Raw genomic sequence first — 17,139 nt, forward strand, 5'->3', positions numbered from 1 at the left:
TTATAATGAGGTAGATTTTGAGGTCAAGAGTCCATCTTATTGAACTAGAGAACCATTCTATAGTCTTATAACAGCAAGATAAAAGCTATCCTTGAGCCCGGTGGAAAGTGCTTTCAGGCTTTTGTATCTTCTGCCCGAGGGGAGAGGGGAGGAGAGAGAATGTCCAGGGTGGGTGGGGTCTTTGATTGTGCTGGCTACTTTACTGAGGGAGCGAGAAGTAAATCCATGGAGGGGAGGCTGGTTTCCATGAAGTGCTGAGCTGTGTCCACAACTCTCTGCAGTTTCTTGCAGTCATGGGCAGAGCAGTTGCCATACCAAGTTGTGATGCATCCAGATAGGATGCTTTCTGTGGTGCACCAATAAAAGTTGGTGAGTGTCAAAGGGAACATGCCAAATTTCTTTAGCCTCCTGAGGAAGAAGAGGTGCTGGTGAGCTTTCTTGGCTATGGCGTCTATGTGGTTGGACCAGAAGAGGCTATTGCTGAAGCTCATTCCTAGGAATTTGAAGCTCTCAACACTCTCGACCTCAGCACCATTGATGTAGACAGATGCATGTGCACTGCCCACCTTCCTGAAATCAATGATCAGCTCTTTTGTTTTGCTGACGTTGAGGGAAAGGTTGTTGTCATGACAGCATGTCACTAAGCTCTCTATCTCTTTGCTGTACTCCGTCTCATCATTATTTGAGATATGGCCCACTACGGTGGTATCATCTGCAGACTTGTAGATGGAGTTAGAGCAGAATCTGGCCATGCAGTCATGAATGTATAGGGAGTAGAGTAGAGAGCTGAGGACACAGCCTTGTGGAGCACTAGTGTCGAGAGTAATTGTGCTGGAGGTGTTGCTGCCTGTCCTTACAGATTGCAGTCTGTTGGTTAGGAAGTTAAAGATCCAGTTGCAAAGGGAGGTGTTATCCATTTGTTAATTTACAACCACTTGCATGCTGCTGAAAATCAGTTGCTAGTGGAATGTGTTTTCTAATTAATTTCTGGTTGACCTGCTTCCCAGAAAGCTTATTGGGCCCAAACTTGTCTGTATGGACTGAAAGTGTTTTTTTCTACCATCATTAGCCAGCAGATAGATAACGTCAAAATGGGATAGAATGTGTTGATTTTTGGAATCAGATAGAAAATTATTTGGCAGGTGGCAAGCTGATCCCAAATCCCAATTGCATCCTGCCCAGCTACCCTCAGCAACCACTTCAATAGCTAAGGTTGTGTTAAGTCATATAATTGAGTGATGGCTGGTCCATTATCAAAAAAGCTGATTCTCTTCATACTTCAGATCAAAGGAATTTGTTCACCCATTTAGGCAGATGTTGTACTTGCATGTCATACCGTGGAATTGTTGTGCAGAGTAAAATACCATCTAATTCATCATCAGATTAATGGAATGGCCCAAGACACAGCCTTCCTACCATGATAATGTGTCACTGCAGGTTGTTGTCCAGTCAACCTCCATCCTGGGGATCTCTTCAGAGAACAAGATCATCAACTTTGAGCTCCTGCAGTTAGCTGCATCTATCAACATGAGGCACTGTAGTGTAGCGGTTAGCATAACGCTTTACAGCGCCAGCGATGTGGGTTCAATTCTGGCCACTGTCTGTAAGGAGTCTGTACATTCTCCCTGTGTCTACGTGGGTTTTCTTTGGGTGCTCTGGTTTCCTCACACATTCCAAAGACATACAGGTTAGGAAGTTGTGGGCATGCTACGTTGGTGCCGGAAGCATGGTGACACTTGCAGGCTGCCCCCCAGAACACGACGCAAAAAACTGTATTTCACTGTGTTTTGATGTACATGCGACTAATTAAGATATCTTATCAATACTGGGCCAATAATGTTTGCTGTGGATTGGCCATGCTTATTGGTTAGATTTTCCCAGGGATGTAGTCAGTTGGCCACTGGGTTATGATCTGTCAGACATCCATACCTAGATAGCAAGGACAACTTCTAAGTGAGATATGAAGAAGAAGAGCCTCAACACAGAAAGCTGGGAAACAGCTGGACAGTGGTTGTGTCTTCTGAGTGCTGACTAATGAGCAGGGCATCAGAAGAGGAGAGCGGCTAGATGAATGGAGGCCTGCAAGTTTTGCTTTCTCTTAGTTACTGCCTTTAGCAACTGCAGCAGAGACTACCACACCAAAATGGGGATCCTGAGCTACACTGGATGACGACATTCAATATGGAGTTGACCACTCACATCGCCCATCAGTTCAGAAGGCTGACAAGGCGGCAGTGATTTCAGCAGTGGAAAAATGGGCAATGATTATTAATTCAGCAGGGAAAAGCAGATTGTGTAAAGGAGAGAGGTGGTGCTGTGGTATGAGCAGGAATTTAATTTTACCGTCTGCTAGGGGGATGTATATGAGTGTCTTTAATGTTGTGGAATGAATGTGCATTCATGCAAACATAACTTCCCTTTTCCATGATTTTTTTCAGATGATTACTTGAGGTTGGGGTGCAAGGGCTTGGCTCCTTGTGCAGGCACTTGGCCTGGAGAAGGGTAAGGCAGGTGATTATCTCACGGAATTGTTAATTTGAAGGGTCACAGAAGGACTGTTCAAGTTCAAAGTTTTTTTTGGGATTCGTAAATGTAGCTTGGATTGATGACAAATGCATTGGAGAAGCTCTGCCCAACAGGATATATCTGTTGCAGTCTTGTCCTTTACATGTGCTTCATTCAAACTTAATACCACTAAAGACAGGAATGATAAGAAATTGGTGAGACAAGCAGCAGTTTCCATGTTATTTCTTGATTAACACTGACACAATTCAAGATTTTTTAAATACTTATTGGAAAAGCAGACTAGATTTTGTGTATTTCTAGTTCAATTATACAAGGAGATGTGGGGTGAATGAGGAAGGTGAGCTTTCATTATGGCTGTGGTCCATGGGCTACAATGCAATGAGTTAAAGACCCACCTCTATACTTAAGTATTGTTTCACAAAAAAATTTGGAACAGTGATGTGGAGGTTCTCTATATTTATTCATATTTTTATCCTAGGCTGTAGGAATGGTCATGGTTTGGGGAAGGAGAGGAGGAAAAGCACCTTTAATTGGTTTCTCCTGGCATTTATGGGTAAGTTTAGCTGGGACATGCCTTACTGACTCTCTCAGGAATTGAACAAAGGTGGTTATACAAAACTGAGGAGAGGCTGCTCAAGGGAGAACTTTGATTTGCCCTGGTGCCTGAAAGTGTCTGTGAAACCTGATTTGTTTGAACCTGTGGGAATAGCCATGATTTGAAGCACGTGAAAGTGGAAAGTGACCATGTGCTGACTTGTGGGAGCTGGCTACTGAGCTTCCCCTCAGTCTGAGATTGACAAGTGGCATGGCAAGTTCTAATAGGCAGTGTGGTAAACACAAAGCATCAGTGGAGACTGATTTTGAAACAAATAATAAAAATGAGGGGAAAACTTCCAATGTTGGGAGGCTGAACTAAAATAAAAATATTCAGCAGATTTGACAGATTTCAGTAGAGAAATAAGTCAACATTTGGAGTTTCCCTCATATGTGTGATTTCTTTGCCCACCTCAAACAAAGAAGGTAAACATCTTTGCTCAGCTCTTGATCATTTAATGCAGGGCCAATGTTTGCTTTGCATTAAAGCATGCATGCAGAATTGCAAAGGTGTGAGTGATTATTTCCTGTCATGTTCAAGATTAGCACCTTCAGGAAAGCCATGGGTGTCTGTGATGAGTATTGAAAGGATGGTGGGCTGTATCTCTTTCAATCTGCACCATTACATGGGCAGGAGACCTTGATCTGTTTTTAAATAGTTTTCAAAGACCATTGACTGCACATAATATCATTCCCACGGTCACAAGTAAATTGCTCAGCAGAAATTTAGGGCACTTAAGCAGACCATTTGTTCCATCATGCACATTTAGCTCAAAAAAGAACTGACGCCAATTCCACTTTCCACATCTTGGCTTTGTAAATTACACAATGTCATGCACTCATGGAGTTACTTTTAAACATGTGATTAGGGTTTCTGCCTCCTTTACTGTTTCAGGCCATGACTTCCAGAATCCACAAATCTTTGGATGAACAAATATTGTAACCTACCTGTTACCTTAAATCTATACTCCCCAGTTATTGTCCTCACTACTATGAGGAATTGGTCCTTCCTTCCTCTTCACACCATATTGGTATTGGTTTGTTATTGTCACTTGTACCGAGGTACAGTGAAAAACTTGTCTTGCATACTGTTCATACAGATCAATTCATTACACAGAGCATCGAGGTAGTACAGAGTGCATTGAGGTAGTACAGGGTAAAAACAATAACAGAATACAGAGTAAAGTGTCACAGCTACAGGGAAATGCATTTCAGGTAGACAAGAAGGTGCAAGGTCAAACATGCTGGATTGTGAGGTCGAGAGTCCATCTCATCATATAAGGGAACCGTTCAATAGTCTTATCACTGTGGGATAGAAGCTGTCCTTGAGCCTGGTGGTATATGCCCTCAGGCTCCTGTATCTTCTGCTTGATAGGAGAGGAGAGAAGTTTTCCCAATTAAATTTCTTTCTAGTCTCCTCTTTTCTAAAGAAAACTATTCCTGTCTGGCCTGTATTTCCTCATAATTAAGCTTCCCCAGCCTATCAACACTATCAAGGGCTATCACTTTAGTGTAGTGACCAGAGCTGTGCACAGTACCCTAACTATGACCTTACCAGTGTCTTGTATGGTTCTGGCATGACCTTTCTATGAGATTCCATGCCGCAGCAAATAAAGGCAAGTATTTCCCAACTGCCACCGTAACCATCTTGACTCTAAATGTCGAATTGTTGTGTGGTTAAATACTTAAGGAAAAAAAAATCAAAGTAAGCCTTCTATTTTAAAATAGTTATTTTAATTAACGAGATCACAAAATACAGAAGCCTCACCAAGTGCTAGAGAACTCCAATCCATGTGCTGCACTTCAAACCTGAAGTAGTTGTTCCTTTGTGGCAGGCCAGCTAGCTCTATTATTTCCCTTGAAGAAAGTTAGAGATTTTGCCCCAACCCTGCAACGTCTGAAGAAAGGTGGTACTGAGCCAGGAAGGTTATAGTTTGATAGTTGGGGGACCAATGGAAGTTTGGCAAAGACTTTGGCCTCAAAATAACCAGTTAAGATTCACTTCTGATTGCAACCAAGGGTCATCTTCTGGCTTGAAGAAATGTACAGGGTAAGTACTGATTGGAGTGCCCTATGTAGAATAATTGGCTATGCAGTGCCACAGCATGCTAGTGAAAAGTAGGGGAGAAAATTGAATGTGGGAGAGGGACAGGAATGTGGGGAAGGGAGGAGATAGTAGATATAGAAAAGAACCTACTTCCAGTTAGTTGCACGTTTTTCTGAGTTGGTTATGTGATTGAAATGGGAATAACTTGGCTTCTCTTCCTTCCAGCATTGTTGAACCAACAGGAAGATGCATAAGTTTGTGTGGGACAGCACCAGAAGCCACTGTGATGTTTCTTCACACTTGCAGCTAAAGTGTTTTCCCAAAGAGAGGAAATGCATTGCACTAATTTTACTGCTTTCATTTGAGACCCATTTCTTTTCAAAAAATATTGTGGTTGTAAAGTTAAAAGGTCATGGATTTAAAAAAAACAGAATAAAAGAGCAAAATAAGGCATGAAATATTGAATTTTATAGCTGAAATCTCTGTTACTCACATTTTCCTGTTTGCGCAGATACAGAATTGTGACCAGTCCTCTTTTACCCACAACTGATCACTCTAGAGTATTTCCGGTGTTAATAACGCAGTTAATCTTTGCATGTTGAATAGCCTATATGTGGCAATCCAATTGGCAATGCACTTTAATCACAACTAGTGTGGATTGTGATATAGGGAAGAAAGTGAACTTAACTGTGCATGTTGATCTGTGATATTGGTTGAACTCAGAAGAATGTCACCTTGGGCTGAGGCGGACTGAGCAACAATTGCAGTGAGGGACGAAGTACTCCATTCCTTACTTTCCACCCCCTTTCTTCCTCTTGTTCATTGTAGTCTAATTCTTAGTCAGTAGATATTAATAAATATGACATCACAATAGACATGCTTCATGTGTGAGCACAAGCAATCATTTAGAATCATTGCTTTGACTTTGAAATTACAGATACTATCAAACACTCAGACTAATGTTAATTCAGCACTTTTCCCCAATTCTACATTCTTGCACTTGGCAGCTGCTCTTCCTGCTTTTTGGCCACATGCAGAATGGTGAGGTCACGATTTGTTGTGGCATGAAATAGGAATGTGTCAAACTTGAAAACTGACTTATGGGCTAGACGTAACATGGGACACCCCAAATTACTTTACAGTCAATTAATTTTCTTTTGATATGCAGCCACTGTTGGAATTTAGGAAATGTAATAACCAACTTATGCAAAGTAAGTTCTCACAGAAAAAGTATGGTCATGACCAGTTCATTTCTTTCAGTGATGTTGGCTGAAAGATTGCTATTAATAATGATATCAAGGATAACTGGCCTGAATTTCATAAAAAGTGTGATATGGAATCTTTGTTCTTTCTGAGAAACTAGGTGTGGCTTGAGTTTAATATTTCATCCACAGGACAATACCTCTGAGAGTGCAGCATATCCTTGAGTATCAACCTATTTTATCCATCCACAACTTTAAATGCTTCTGTTGAATGTCTACAGCTTGCATTATTCTCACTAGAAGTCTTTCCTCACTCAGACATCATTCTGCTCAATCTCTATTGTACCCTCTCCAAAGATTCAAAATGCTTCCTGTGGTATGGAGCCCAATACAGCACATGGATAACAGATAAATAAAGGTCTTGTGGAAACTTGCCAAATTACCAAAAATGTATTTTATATTCTTTTTCTCTGAGAACCTGGAATTCCATTAGGTTTCTTGTAATAGAGACTAAATGTCAAGTGATTCTTCCACTGCTCACAGCACTGAGTTTGTTTCCACTTGGAATACAATGACGACCGTTTGTTTTTAACAAAGTGTAAGCTCTAAAATTTAGTGGCATTAATTGTCATATCCCACTATTTTATTACACTTCCCATTTCTTGCCTTAATATCCGTACCTAATTTACAGTAAGAATGGAAAACAATTCAACCTTTGTCATCATTACTCCAAAGCCAGGGTCAGAGCAACTTCTGTTATCAATCTGCAGTACACGGGATACTCGTGTAAGCACACATGCAGAGATCAAACTCCAAGTTGTTGACTCCTTAAGTGTTTGAGAAAATTAGCCATTGAACACCTGCAAAACAAAGATCTTTTGTCAACCTACCCCTCACGACATTACATCAACCCCTGACAATAAATATGCACAATATGAGAGAGAAATAAAGGACTGCAGATGCTGGAATCTAGATGAAAAACACTATGACGCTGGAGGAACTCAGCAGGCCAGACAGCATCCGTGGAGAAAAGCAGGCAGTCAATGTTTTGGGTCAGGACCCTTCTTCAGGACTGAAGATAGGAAAAGGGGACGCCCAATATATAGCAGGGAAAAGCAGAGCAGTGATAGGTGGACAAAAGAGGGGAGGCGGGGTGGGCACAGGGTGGTGACGGGTAGATGCAGGTAAGAGATAGTGACAGGCAGGGGTGGGGGAGGAGGGGAGAGCAGATCCACCGGGGGATGGGTTAGAAGGTAAGAAGAGAGAGAGGGGGAGAAAAGGTAGAAAAAAAGAGGCTAGGAAAGGGAAGAAGAGAAGAAGCATGGTGGCAGGAGGTTACCTAAAGTGGGAGAGTTCAGCCTAATGGCATGAATATTGAATATCACTGCTCTGCTTTTCCCTCCTATACACTGGGCTTGCCCTTCCCTATCTTCAGTCCTGAAGAAGGGTCCTGACCCGAAATGTTGACCGCCTGCTTTTCTCCATGGATGCTGCTTGACCTGCTGAGTTCCTCCAGCGTCATCGTGCTTTTCATGCACACTGTGACCCTTGAGAGCCACCTCAATAGAGACATCCATAATAAAATTCACCATTGCCTTCAGTATACCAGCAGTTTTAGTGTATGTGAGGAAAAGAATGCTTGAAGGTCAAACCTGGCACAGAATTCATGGTGTACTGAGTAGCAATGATCCCTACCCTCTGGATGTTTCATTGACATGGGCTACCTACAAAGGCATCTCAGAGCACTGGAGAGGTACTATTAACAGCATCTCTGCAGAATCCTCCTAATCCACTGTCAGGATAAGTGAATCAGTGCCCTCTTCCAGCTCAATACACAGTTGCTTTGAGTCAGTGGACTGGTCCATGTTCAAAGACTCGGCTGCCAGCCTTGATGAGTATGTCACCACCATCACGGACTTTATCAGCAAGTGTGTTGAGGACTGTGTACCAAAGAGGACATTACGGGTGTTCCCAAACAGGAAACCATGGATGAACCAGGGGATCCACCCCTTACTGAAGTCGAGGACTGCTGCATTCCAATCAGGTGACCCTGACCTTTACAAGAAATTGAGATATGACCTCCAGAAAGCTGTCAGGAATGCCAAGAGACAGTACTAGTTCAAAAGAGAGTCCCAGACCAGCCGTCAGTTGTGGCAGGGCTTACATGCTATAACAGGCTACAAAACGAAGTCGGGCAGCATAGTCGGCAACAGCGCGTCCCTTCCCGATGAGGTTAATGCCCTCTATGCACATGTTGAACAGAAGGGGAGTGGATTGTCACCACCCACCCTGACAGCTTCCAATGCAACTGAACCCATGGTCACAGTCGAGGACGTAAGATCAGACTTACAGGAGTGAACCCAAGGAAAGCAGCTGGCCCGGATGGTGTCCCTGGCCGTGTCCTCAGAAATTGTGCTGGTGGGGGTATTTGCAGATATATTTAACCTCTCCCTGCTTCAATTTGAGGTTCCCACCTATTTTAAGAAGACCACTATTATCCCGGTACCTAAGAAAAACAAAGTAACATGCCTTAATGACTACTGACCAGTGGCTCTAACGTCCACTATATGAAGTGCTTTGAGAGGCTGGTCATGGCACACATTAACTCCAGCCTCCCAGACAACCTCGACCCACTTCAATTCGCCTATCGCCGAAACAGGTCTACAGTGGGCGCCATCTCCCTGGCCCTACACTCATCTTTGGAGCATCTGGACAGTAAAGACACCTATGTTAGACTATTGTTTATTGACTACAGTTCTGCCTTCCATACTGTAATTCCAAGCAAGCTCATCATCAAACTCTGACCTGGGACTCAACACCTCTCTTTGCAACTGGATCCTTGACTTTCTGACCAACAGACAGCAATCAGTGAGGATAGGCAGCAAAACCTCCAGCACAATTATTCTCAACACTGGTGCCCCACAAGGCTGCATCCTCAGCCCTCTACTCTACTCCCTAGATACTCATGACTGCATGGCTAGATTCTGCTCTAACTCCAAGTTTGCAGATGATACCACCGTAGTGGGCCATATCTCAAATAACGATGAGTCAGAGTACAGGAAGGAGATAGAGAGCTTAGTGACGTGGTGTCATGACAACAACCTTTCCCTCAATGTCAACAAAACAAATGAGCTGGTTATTGACTTCAGGAAAGTGGGCAGTGCACATGCATCTGTCTTCATCAATGGTGCTAAGGTCGAGAAGGTTGAGAGCTTCAAGTTCCTTGGAGTGAACATCACCAATAGCCTGTCCTGGTCCAACCATGTAGACGCCACAGTCAAGAAAGCTCACCAGCGCCTCTACTTCCTCAGAAGGCTAAAGAAATTTGGCATGTCACCTTTGACACTCACCAACTTTTATTGATGCACCATAGAGAGCATCCTATCTGGATGTAACATGGCTTGGTATGGCAACTACTCTGCCTGGGACCGCAAGAAACTGCAGAGAGTTGTGGACACAGCCCAGCACATCACTGAAACCAGCCTCCCCTCCATGGACTCTGTCTATACCTCTCACTGCCTTGGTGAAGCAGCCAGCATAATCAAAGACCCCACCCACCTGGGTCATTCTCTCTTCTCCCCTCTCCCATTAGGCAGAAGATACAGGAGCCTGAGGCCACATACCACCAGGCTGAAGGACAGCTTCTATTCCACTGTAACAAGACTATTGAATGGTTCCCTTATATGATGAGATGGACTCTTGACCTCACAATCTACCTTATTCTGACCTTGCACCTTATTGTCTACCTGCAATGCACTTCCCTGTAGCTGTGACACTTTACTCTGTATTCTGTTACTGTTTTTACCCTGTATTACCTCAATACACTGTGTAATAAATTGATCCGTATGAACGGTATGCAAGACAAGTTTTTCACTGTACCTCGGTACAAGTGCCAATAATAACCCAATACCAACATCCCCAGCGTTGAGGCTCTAATTACCTTAGTTGTCTCCAATGGACAGGCCACATTGCCTGCATGCACCATACCAGACTCCTGAAGTGGATAGTCTATTCCAAGTTCTGACATATTACAAAATTGCTGGAACAGAGTAAATAATTCAAAGATGTTCTTCAAGGTTCCTTGGTCAAAAGTATAACAACATCCCTGACTTGTGAAGATCCCAGGCCCAAGACTACTCAAAAATGGAGAAGGAGCACCAGGATGGCACTGAGAACCTCTGGTCTCTTTGGCAGCATGTGTAAGCCCAGTGAAATTGGCAGAAGGAGTGCACCACCTTCCCTGCTACCCACTCCATCAAACCTCTCCTGTCCCACTTGTAGCAAAGTCTGCGATGTCACATTGGTCTCATTCAGAACTGATGGGAACAAGTTATCCTTGACCTTTCGGGTCTAGCAAAGAAGCAGTATGCTTCTGACTTTTGAGAAACAAAATTGACTCCCTCTGGGCAGATGTTCAAATCATTGATACGCATAGCTGAATTTTCTCCAGAGCTGAACTTATTGGAACATAAGGACATAAAAGACATAAATACTTTAAATCAATCTGGAAAAAACTCCTTATTTTCTGCTTTTTATTCAAATTTCCTGCTTTTTATTCAAATTTCCTAATTCAACACCTCTGTCTTCTGCGTTGATCTCAGCATCCAAGGTTTTCAAAAATCCATACGACTTCCACTCTCTTTCCCCCATCTATCTTCTTGTACCTTCCCAAAAAGTTGTATGAAATTTGTCAAGCAAAATTATCCCATGTTTAATCTCATGGGATAATTTCTAATTGTATTTTTTCTTCACCTATGCCATGGTAGTTTAATTCTACCCCTGTGAGAATGTGCACTGGTGAGACTCTAAGGATAGTTTTGTCCACTCCCAAAAGTAAATCACAAAAGCACTGACCTCTGGGACAAAGCAGCAAGTAGCAGGAATTTGTTTTTAAATTTGACTTTGGACATTGAGCTCCAAGCCCAGCAAACAATTATACTTGCTAGATTGTTTGTAAGTCAGTCCACTTTGTACCTGGTGATAGTAAGTCCTGTTTCAAGTCTAGGACACTTATAATTGGAGAGAGCAGTAGTGTGATAGTGAACTCTGAGCTATTTTGGTGATTACTTTTGTGGAGTAGACTATAATGAAAGCACCAGTCAATTTGTATGGAGGCTATTATTCCAGTGAGTTTGTTTTGAGGAATTGTGATAAGAATGGTCATACAGAATTGGATTTTAGAACAAAAATAAATGTTGTAAACTCCCATGTGTACCATGTTAAATAGTGTTACGTTTCTTCATTAAGTTGTTTATTTTTGCAATGCTCCGCTTTGTGGATGGATACTCCTTTGTGTAAATAGTGTCAAAGGACTGGCCACATCATGACCTGCTGGCAGAATGCCAGGCAGCGAATGCGTGCAAAAAAAAGCTGAAAGCAGGCTGTTGTTCTGCAAGAATTCCCGAACAGTTAAAATATCAGGAGGTCTTCCTGTACAGCAATGATGGAGGAGTTACCTGCGTTCCTTTCTGCTGTGAGTCAGAATACAGTGTTCAGTCTTGCGGTGCTTGGGAGCCACTTTTGTTCTGGATGAAAAGTTGTGTTAGTTACACAAACCAAATGATGTTTATATGTGAATTTTAATGATGGTTACACTCAGCTGATTAGTCCCAGGTGGAGGCAGCAGTGAAACTCCAAGTACCAGAGATGCTGAAAATCTGAAAGCATTAACAGTGAGTGTTGGAAATATTTGGCATCTATGGAGTCAATATTTTAAGTTGGTGATCTTCCATCAGAAATGGGAGATGAATCAAGTCTTAGGATGACTGTGGGGAGCTGGCTGGCTGGGGAGGAGGGGGGGAAAGGAGTGGTGTTTTGGGGGTGGAAAATGGGCTGGGATGGAGAGGACAGGGCCAAAAGGAAGGTCATTGTCACCATGACGAGCATGAGAGATTAAGCAAAGGGGATGATGCATACAAAAAAAAGGATGGCTCTGAAAAGTCAGGTAACAAACTGTGGGTGAGGAGAAAATGTTAATTGGAATATCAGAGCCGTTATTTGAAGTTGGTGTTGAGTCTGGAAGGTTTTAATTGCCTGGTTAGGATACTAGATGTTTCTCGAACTTCTGTACTGCTTTGACAGAACGGTGCACAAGGTTGTCAAGACCAGAAATGGATGGATGATGTAAGTGACAGGTAATCACAAACTCTGGGTCATGCTTCTGGACTGAATAGAAATAAATACAATTTCTCTTCTACCTACAGGAGAGTCTGGGGGTATGGACAGTGGAAATGGAGGAGATAAAAGGCAGATATCATATCTCCTGTGCTTTCCTGGGAAAACATGAGAGAAGGGAAGGTTGGGATGGTTGCTGGGGAGTTGACCTAGATGTCACGGAGAGAATTCTTCCTTCTGAATGCTGCTAGGTGAGGTCAGGGGAAGCCGTGTTTCATGGTGGCATCGTGCTGGAGGTATAGCGAGTGGAAGGGGAGTTCAGGCAGTTTCCTATCATGATTCTCAGAAGGGAACTGGTGAGAGCAGGTGCAGGAAATAGAACAGCCATGATCAAGGAGCCAATGGAAAATGATAGAGGGGAATTCTTCATTGAGGGAAAAGGAAACCTATTGGAAGCACTGGAATGGAAAGTGACATGTTCAGAACAGATGTAATGGATACATAAGAACTTTGAGAAATGAATAGTCTTTCTAAGGAAGCTTCCAGGAAGGGGATTAGAAGGAAATGTAGTTGAGGTAATCTGCACTCTTAGAGTGGCTTTTCATTGCTTGCACTAGAAATGGAGATGGCAGTGTTGAGGGCGGAAAGATGAGAGTTTGAGAGGGACTGTATTAAAGATGGAAATTGGAAACAAAGTTAATAAATTATCCATTTTGGGGTGAGGAAAGGAATTGGACCAACATAGTGCAGAATAAAAAGGTTAGAGGAGAACTCAGGTCGAATTTGAGGAACAAAAATCAAAAAAAACCTGCAGATGCTGGAAATCTGAAATAAAAACCAGAAAATGTTGGAACGGCTCAGCAGGCCAGGAAACATCTGTGGAAAGAGAACCAATGTTTCAGGTCTGACAAAGGGTTGCAGAACTGAAACGGCAACTGTTTCTCCTTCCACGGATGCTGTCTTACCTGCTGAGTTTTTCCAACATTTTCTGTTTCTCTAATTGGAGTGATGCTCTGCAAGTTCCACAAAAAGGAAGGCATGACTCAGCCCCATGTAGGTTTCCACAGCACTACCTTTTATCTTGAGGAGTGAATGTAGTCCAAGGACAAGTCATTCAGTGTGACAGCAAGTTCAGCCAGGCAGAATAGGGTGTTGGAATTGAGACAGGTGTGGCCTCTGTTGAAGGGAGAAGTGGAGGAACCGCTGGCTCTCTCAGGAGGGGATGGAAACCCCAATGGACTGGACATCAGGGCGAAACTGAGGTGGTTATGAACTGGATGCATTGGTGCACAGAGCAATGGAAGGATAGCAGGTGTAAGTAAAGGGTATGCTCAAAGGAAAGGGAAATAAAGCTGAGATAAGAAGTACTACGTTCCACGAGAAAAGAAGGGGTTGAAGCAATATTTCTGCATGGGCAGGTCTATGAATGGATCTCGGTGGAAGTGTCAGTTATGACCAAATCAAATGCATCTGGTTTGCTTTTCGTAGCAGCACAAATCTGAAAGCTTCTCCATATCATGATGCAGCAACATACAGTACATAAGTTTCTTTGCCCAAACTCTCTCAAAGGTTCCATGGTTGGACTGCAGTTCTATGGGGAGTCCTCTGCAACCTGGTCCACTCCTCTCTTGAGAAAAAGTGCAGGCTTTGCAAACAGGTCATATCTGACTTTCTCCCAGTTTTCCAGCTGAAGACTTTAGGAGAGCTGTTGCCATAAAATAATTCATCCACTTGAGTTTGGAAACCTGGAGGCGGGGTGGGGTGGAGATTGAGATTTATTTTATTACTTTTAATTAAAATAATTCATGATTCAGATTTTACAATTTTTACTTGTGTTCTCACACTGTGAAACTGACAACATTTTAGTTATTTCTACACATGCATACATTAACTAGGAAAACTGATTTTTCTGTTCAACTGGTCTCCAGAGCCTTTGCACCCATCTCCAGTAAAATCATAGGAAAAAGTTTAATTGTTGAAAGTTCAAAGTATTTATGCAGTTACCACCATAAACCACCCTGGAAATTTAAAGTTTTGTTGGATGAATACTTAATGGTTCACTAAGCTAATGTTATATGTGTGAATCTTCTCCTAAATAAGTAGTTCAATGTTATTATTGATTTTAAAATTTTACTCTGGTGTTTCAGCATCAGACTTTCTTTTTGTATGCATATGTTTCAATTTTTATTTAGCATGCTGTAAAATGTGCGGAAGAATAACAAAAATTCTGCTTTCAGTTTCCCTGTTTGCTCTTTCTAAGAATGCTTTAAAGCGATTGGTTGTTCAGTCAGATGTCATTCCTACCAGATGCCAAGGATTCCTTCAAGCAGGTGCCCGAGGACAACCAATATTGAAAAAGGGGAGGTCCATACCACAGAGATTGTGAGCTTCCTCCTTTTGAGGGTATGCTTGAGACAGTTGCTTTCATGCTAACTCCAAAATCAGGATCATTGTGAGTCTCAATGTGGACAATCCTGTGTTGAAGTCAACAGGAAGTATTGATTCCATGATATCAGATGAGTTGCAAAAGATTTTTTAAAAATTGCTGGTTGCAACTATTATTGAATATGTACAAGCAATGAGTTGTGGTTTTGAGAGATAAGGAAGCCTTTGTCCAAGCCCAATACTCAGCCATGTCATGGTGGATCCAGCACAGGGCAAGGATAGAGAGCTACATTGGACTTATCTAGAAACCCAGGTGGATCCAGAGCCTTGCTTGACTGCTGAGAGCTGTAAATTGGAGCAGCTTTTGCAGAGTGAGCACCACTGATGTCATATGGTCTGGATTGTGATGTCGTACGGTCTGCATTATCTGGCTGGATGCGAGACTGGAGAGGACACAGCAATGCCTTGGCTTCTGAATTTCTCAGAGAATAAAAACCCATGCAGGTTCCCGAACTGATGGCTGCTCCCAGAGCTGGCAAAACTGGCAATAGAAGATGCTTTCCAACTTATTTCATTGAATCATACAGCACAGAGGCTTTCAGACCACCTCATCTATGCCAACTGTGATACTTAGCTACACTAATCCCATTTGTCTGCATTAGGCTCATATCCCTCTCAGCCTTTCCTTTCCAAGCCCCTGTCCAAATGCCTTTTAAGTTTGCAATTACGTCTGCCTCTACCACCTTCTCTGGCAGCTCCCTCTGAATGAAAAAATCTACCCCTCGGATCTCCTTTATGTTTTTCTCCCACCTCACATTGAACCTGGGCCCTCTAGTTCCCCCTGCCCTGGGAAACAGAAGGTGGCTATCTATCCTATCGATGCCCCTTATAATTTTATAAACCTCTATAAGGTCACCCCTCAGCCTCCTATGTTCCACTGAGCATAAACCCAGCCTATCCAATCTCTCCTTGTAACTACAGACATCTAAACTACAGCCATTTGAGCAAAGGAATTGCCCCATGACCTATAGAAAAGTTGTGAAAGAAGATGGTAGGGCAGGCAATGGCTTGCTGGGAGATGCAGCAGTTGTGGAAATGTCTGGCACAGGATGACTCAGCCTATATTGTGAAATACAAATACCAAATATAAAGCTGCTGGAATGCAAATCACACTGTGTGCTGCAGAATTTCTGTCATCTGTCTGGGGGGAATGGCCTTGTAAAACAACTATCTGGCTCTTTGTGCTGTTATCTTACTGTAGGATGTCAGTCTGCAAGAACTTGCTAAGAGGCACCAGTGAAAGTCAGATCCTTTACAAAAAGGAAGCTTCAATGATCCTTGTGGTGCTGAGCTCATTAAATTTTTTAACATCCCTTTCAACTTGCTTCAGTGGTTGAACTTCATTTCAAGTCGCACTATAGGTAATGGATGGTAATGAGTCATGCAAAGCATACCAGACAAATAAACTCATTAAGTTCTGGGGTCTGAGTAGTTGGCTCAGTCTACAAAATGGTAACATGGCTTTGCAAATACAAATTTGCAGTTGTGACGGGTTCAGAACTTGTTGGCATCATCCTGGAGACATGTTTAACCTTGTTTTGTTTGTGAAATAACTAAATCTGCTTTGCTCCAGCTGCAATTACAATTCAGGTTGTGCTGAGTTAAAATGGTGTAAGATCATCTCAACTAGTGGGGACAGAGCTGGCAAAGCCAGAATTTATTACCTATCCATGTCTCCAAAGCATGCAGCAGGGTAGGGATCACTGATGCCTAGTTGATCATGAACTTGTTGCCAGTTTGAGGTCTAGATCTTTGCAGATGTTAGTCCTCAGATGGCCAAAGGTTATACTGATGCACTGGAGATGGTGGTGAATTTTGTCACTGATGTCTGTCTTCACTGAGAGGTGACTCTTGCAGTATGGAGAGTGATCCATTGTGGCGATTCCTGTTGGGGCCAGTATTATGCGATGGGAAGGTTGGTACAGGGCCTTCGTCTTTTGAGTATTTAATGTCAGACCCATTTTGTTGTGTACTTCAGTGAAGGAATCAGCTACGATTTCGAGCTCAGTCTCTGAATGTGCCCAAACAGAAATGTCACTTGCATACTGTAATGTGATGACTGACATTGGAGTGATCTTGGTCCTGGAGTGGAGATCACAAAGGCTGGATGGTTTCCTGTCTGTCCTGCAGAGTAACACAACTCCATTGGGAAGCTTGTTGGAGATGAGGTGCAAAATTGTAGCATGGAAGAACAAAAAAAAAATTGCATGA

General features: G+C 42.7%; 1 protein-coding gene across 2 annotated transcripts in view; it reads left to right on the top strand.

The window, feature by feature from the left end:
* Positions 1 to 17,139, top strand: part of map3k9 (mitogen-activated protein kinase kinase kinase 9) — a 104,166-nt gene that overhangs the window by 24,728 nt on the left and 62,299 nt on the right. The window contains exons 2-3 of one of the 2 annotated variants that reach the window (XM_052031381.1): positions 2,439 to 2,502; positions 3,005 to 3,079. The exons of the other annotated variant lie outside the window; for it this stretch is intronic. Of the exons in view, the coding sequence (XP_051887341.1) occupies positions 3,076 to 3,079 (4 nt within the window). The 5' untranslated portion in view covers positions 2,439 to 2,502; positions 3,005 to 3,075. The remainder of the gene's footprint in view (positions 1 to 2,438; positions 2,503 to 3,004; positions 3,080 to 17,139) is intronic. 2 annotated transcript variants of the gene reach the window in all.

This window comes from Pristis pectinata, chromosome 1 (genome assembly GCF_009764475.1).
Source record: "Pristis pectinata isolate sPriPec2 chromosome 1, sPriPec2.1.pri, whole genome shotgun sequence".
Lineage (NCBI taxonomy): Eukaryota > Metazoa > Chordata > Chondrichthyes > Rhinopristiformes > Pristidae > Pristis > Pristis pectinata.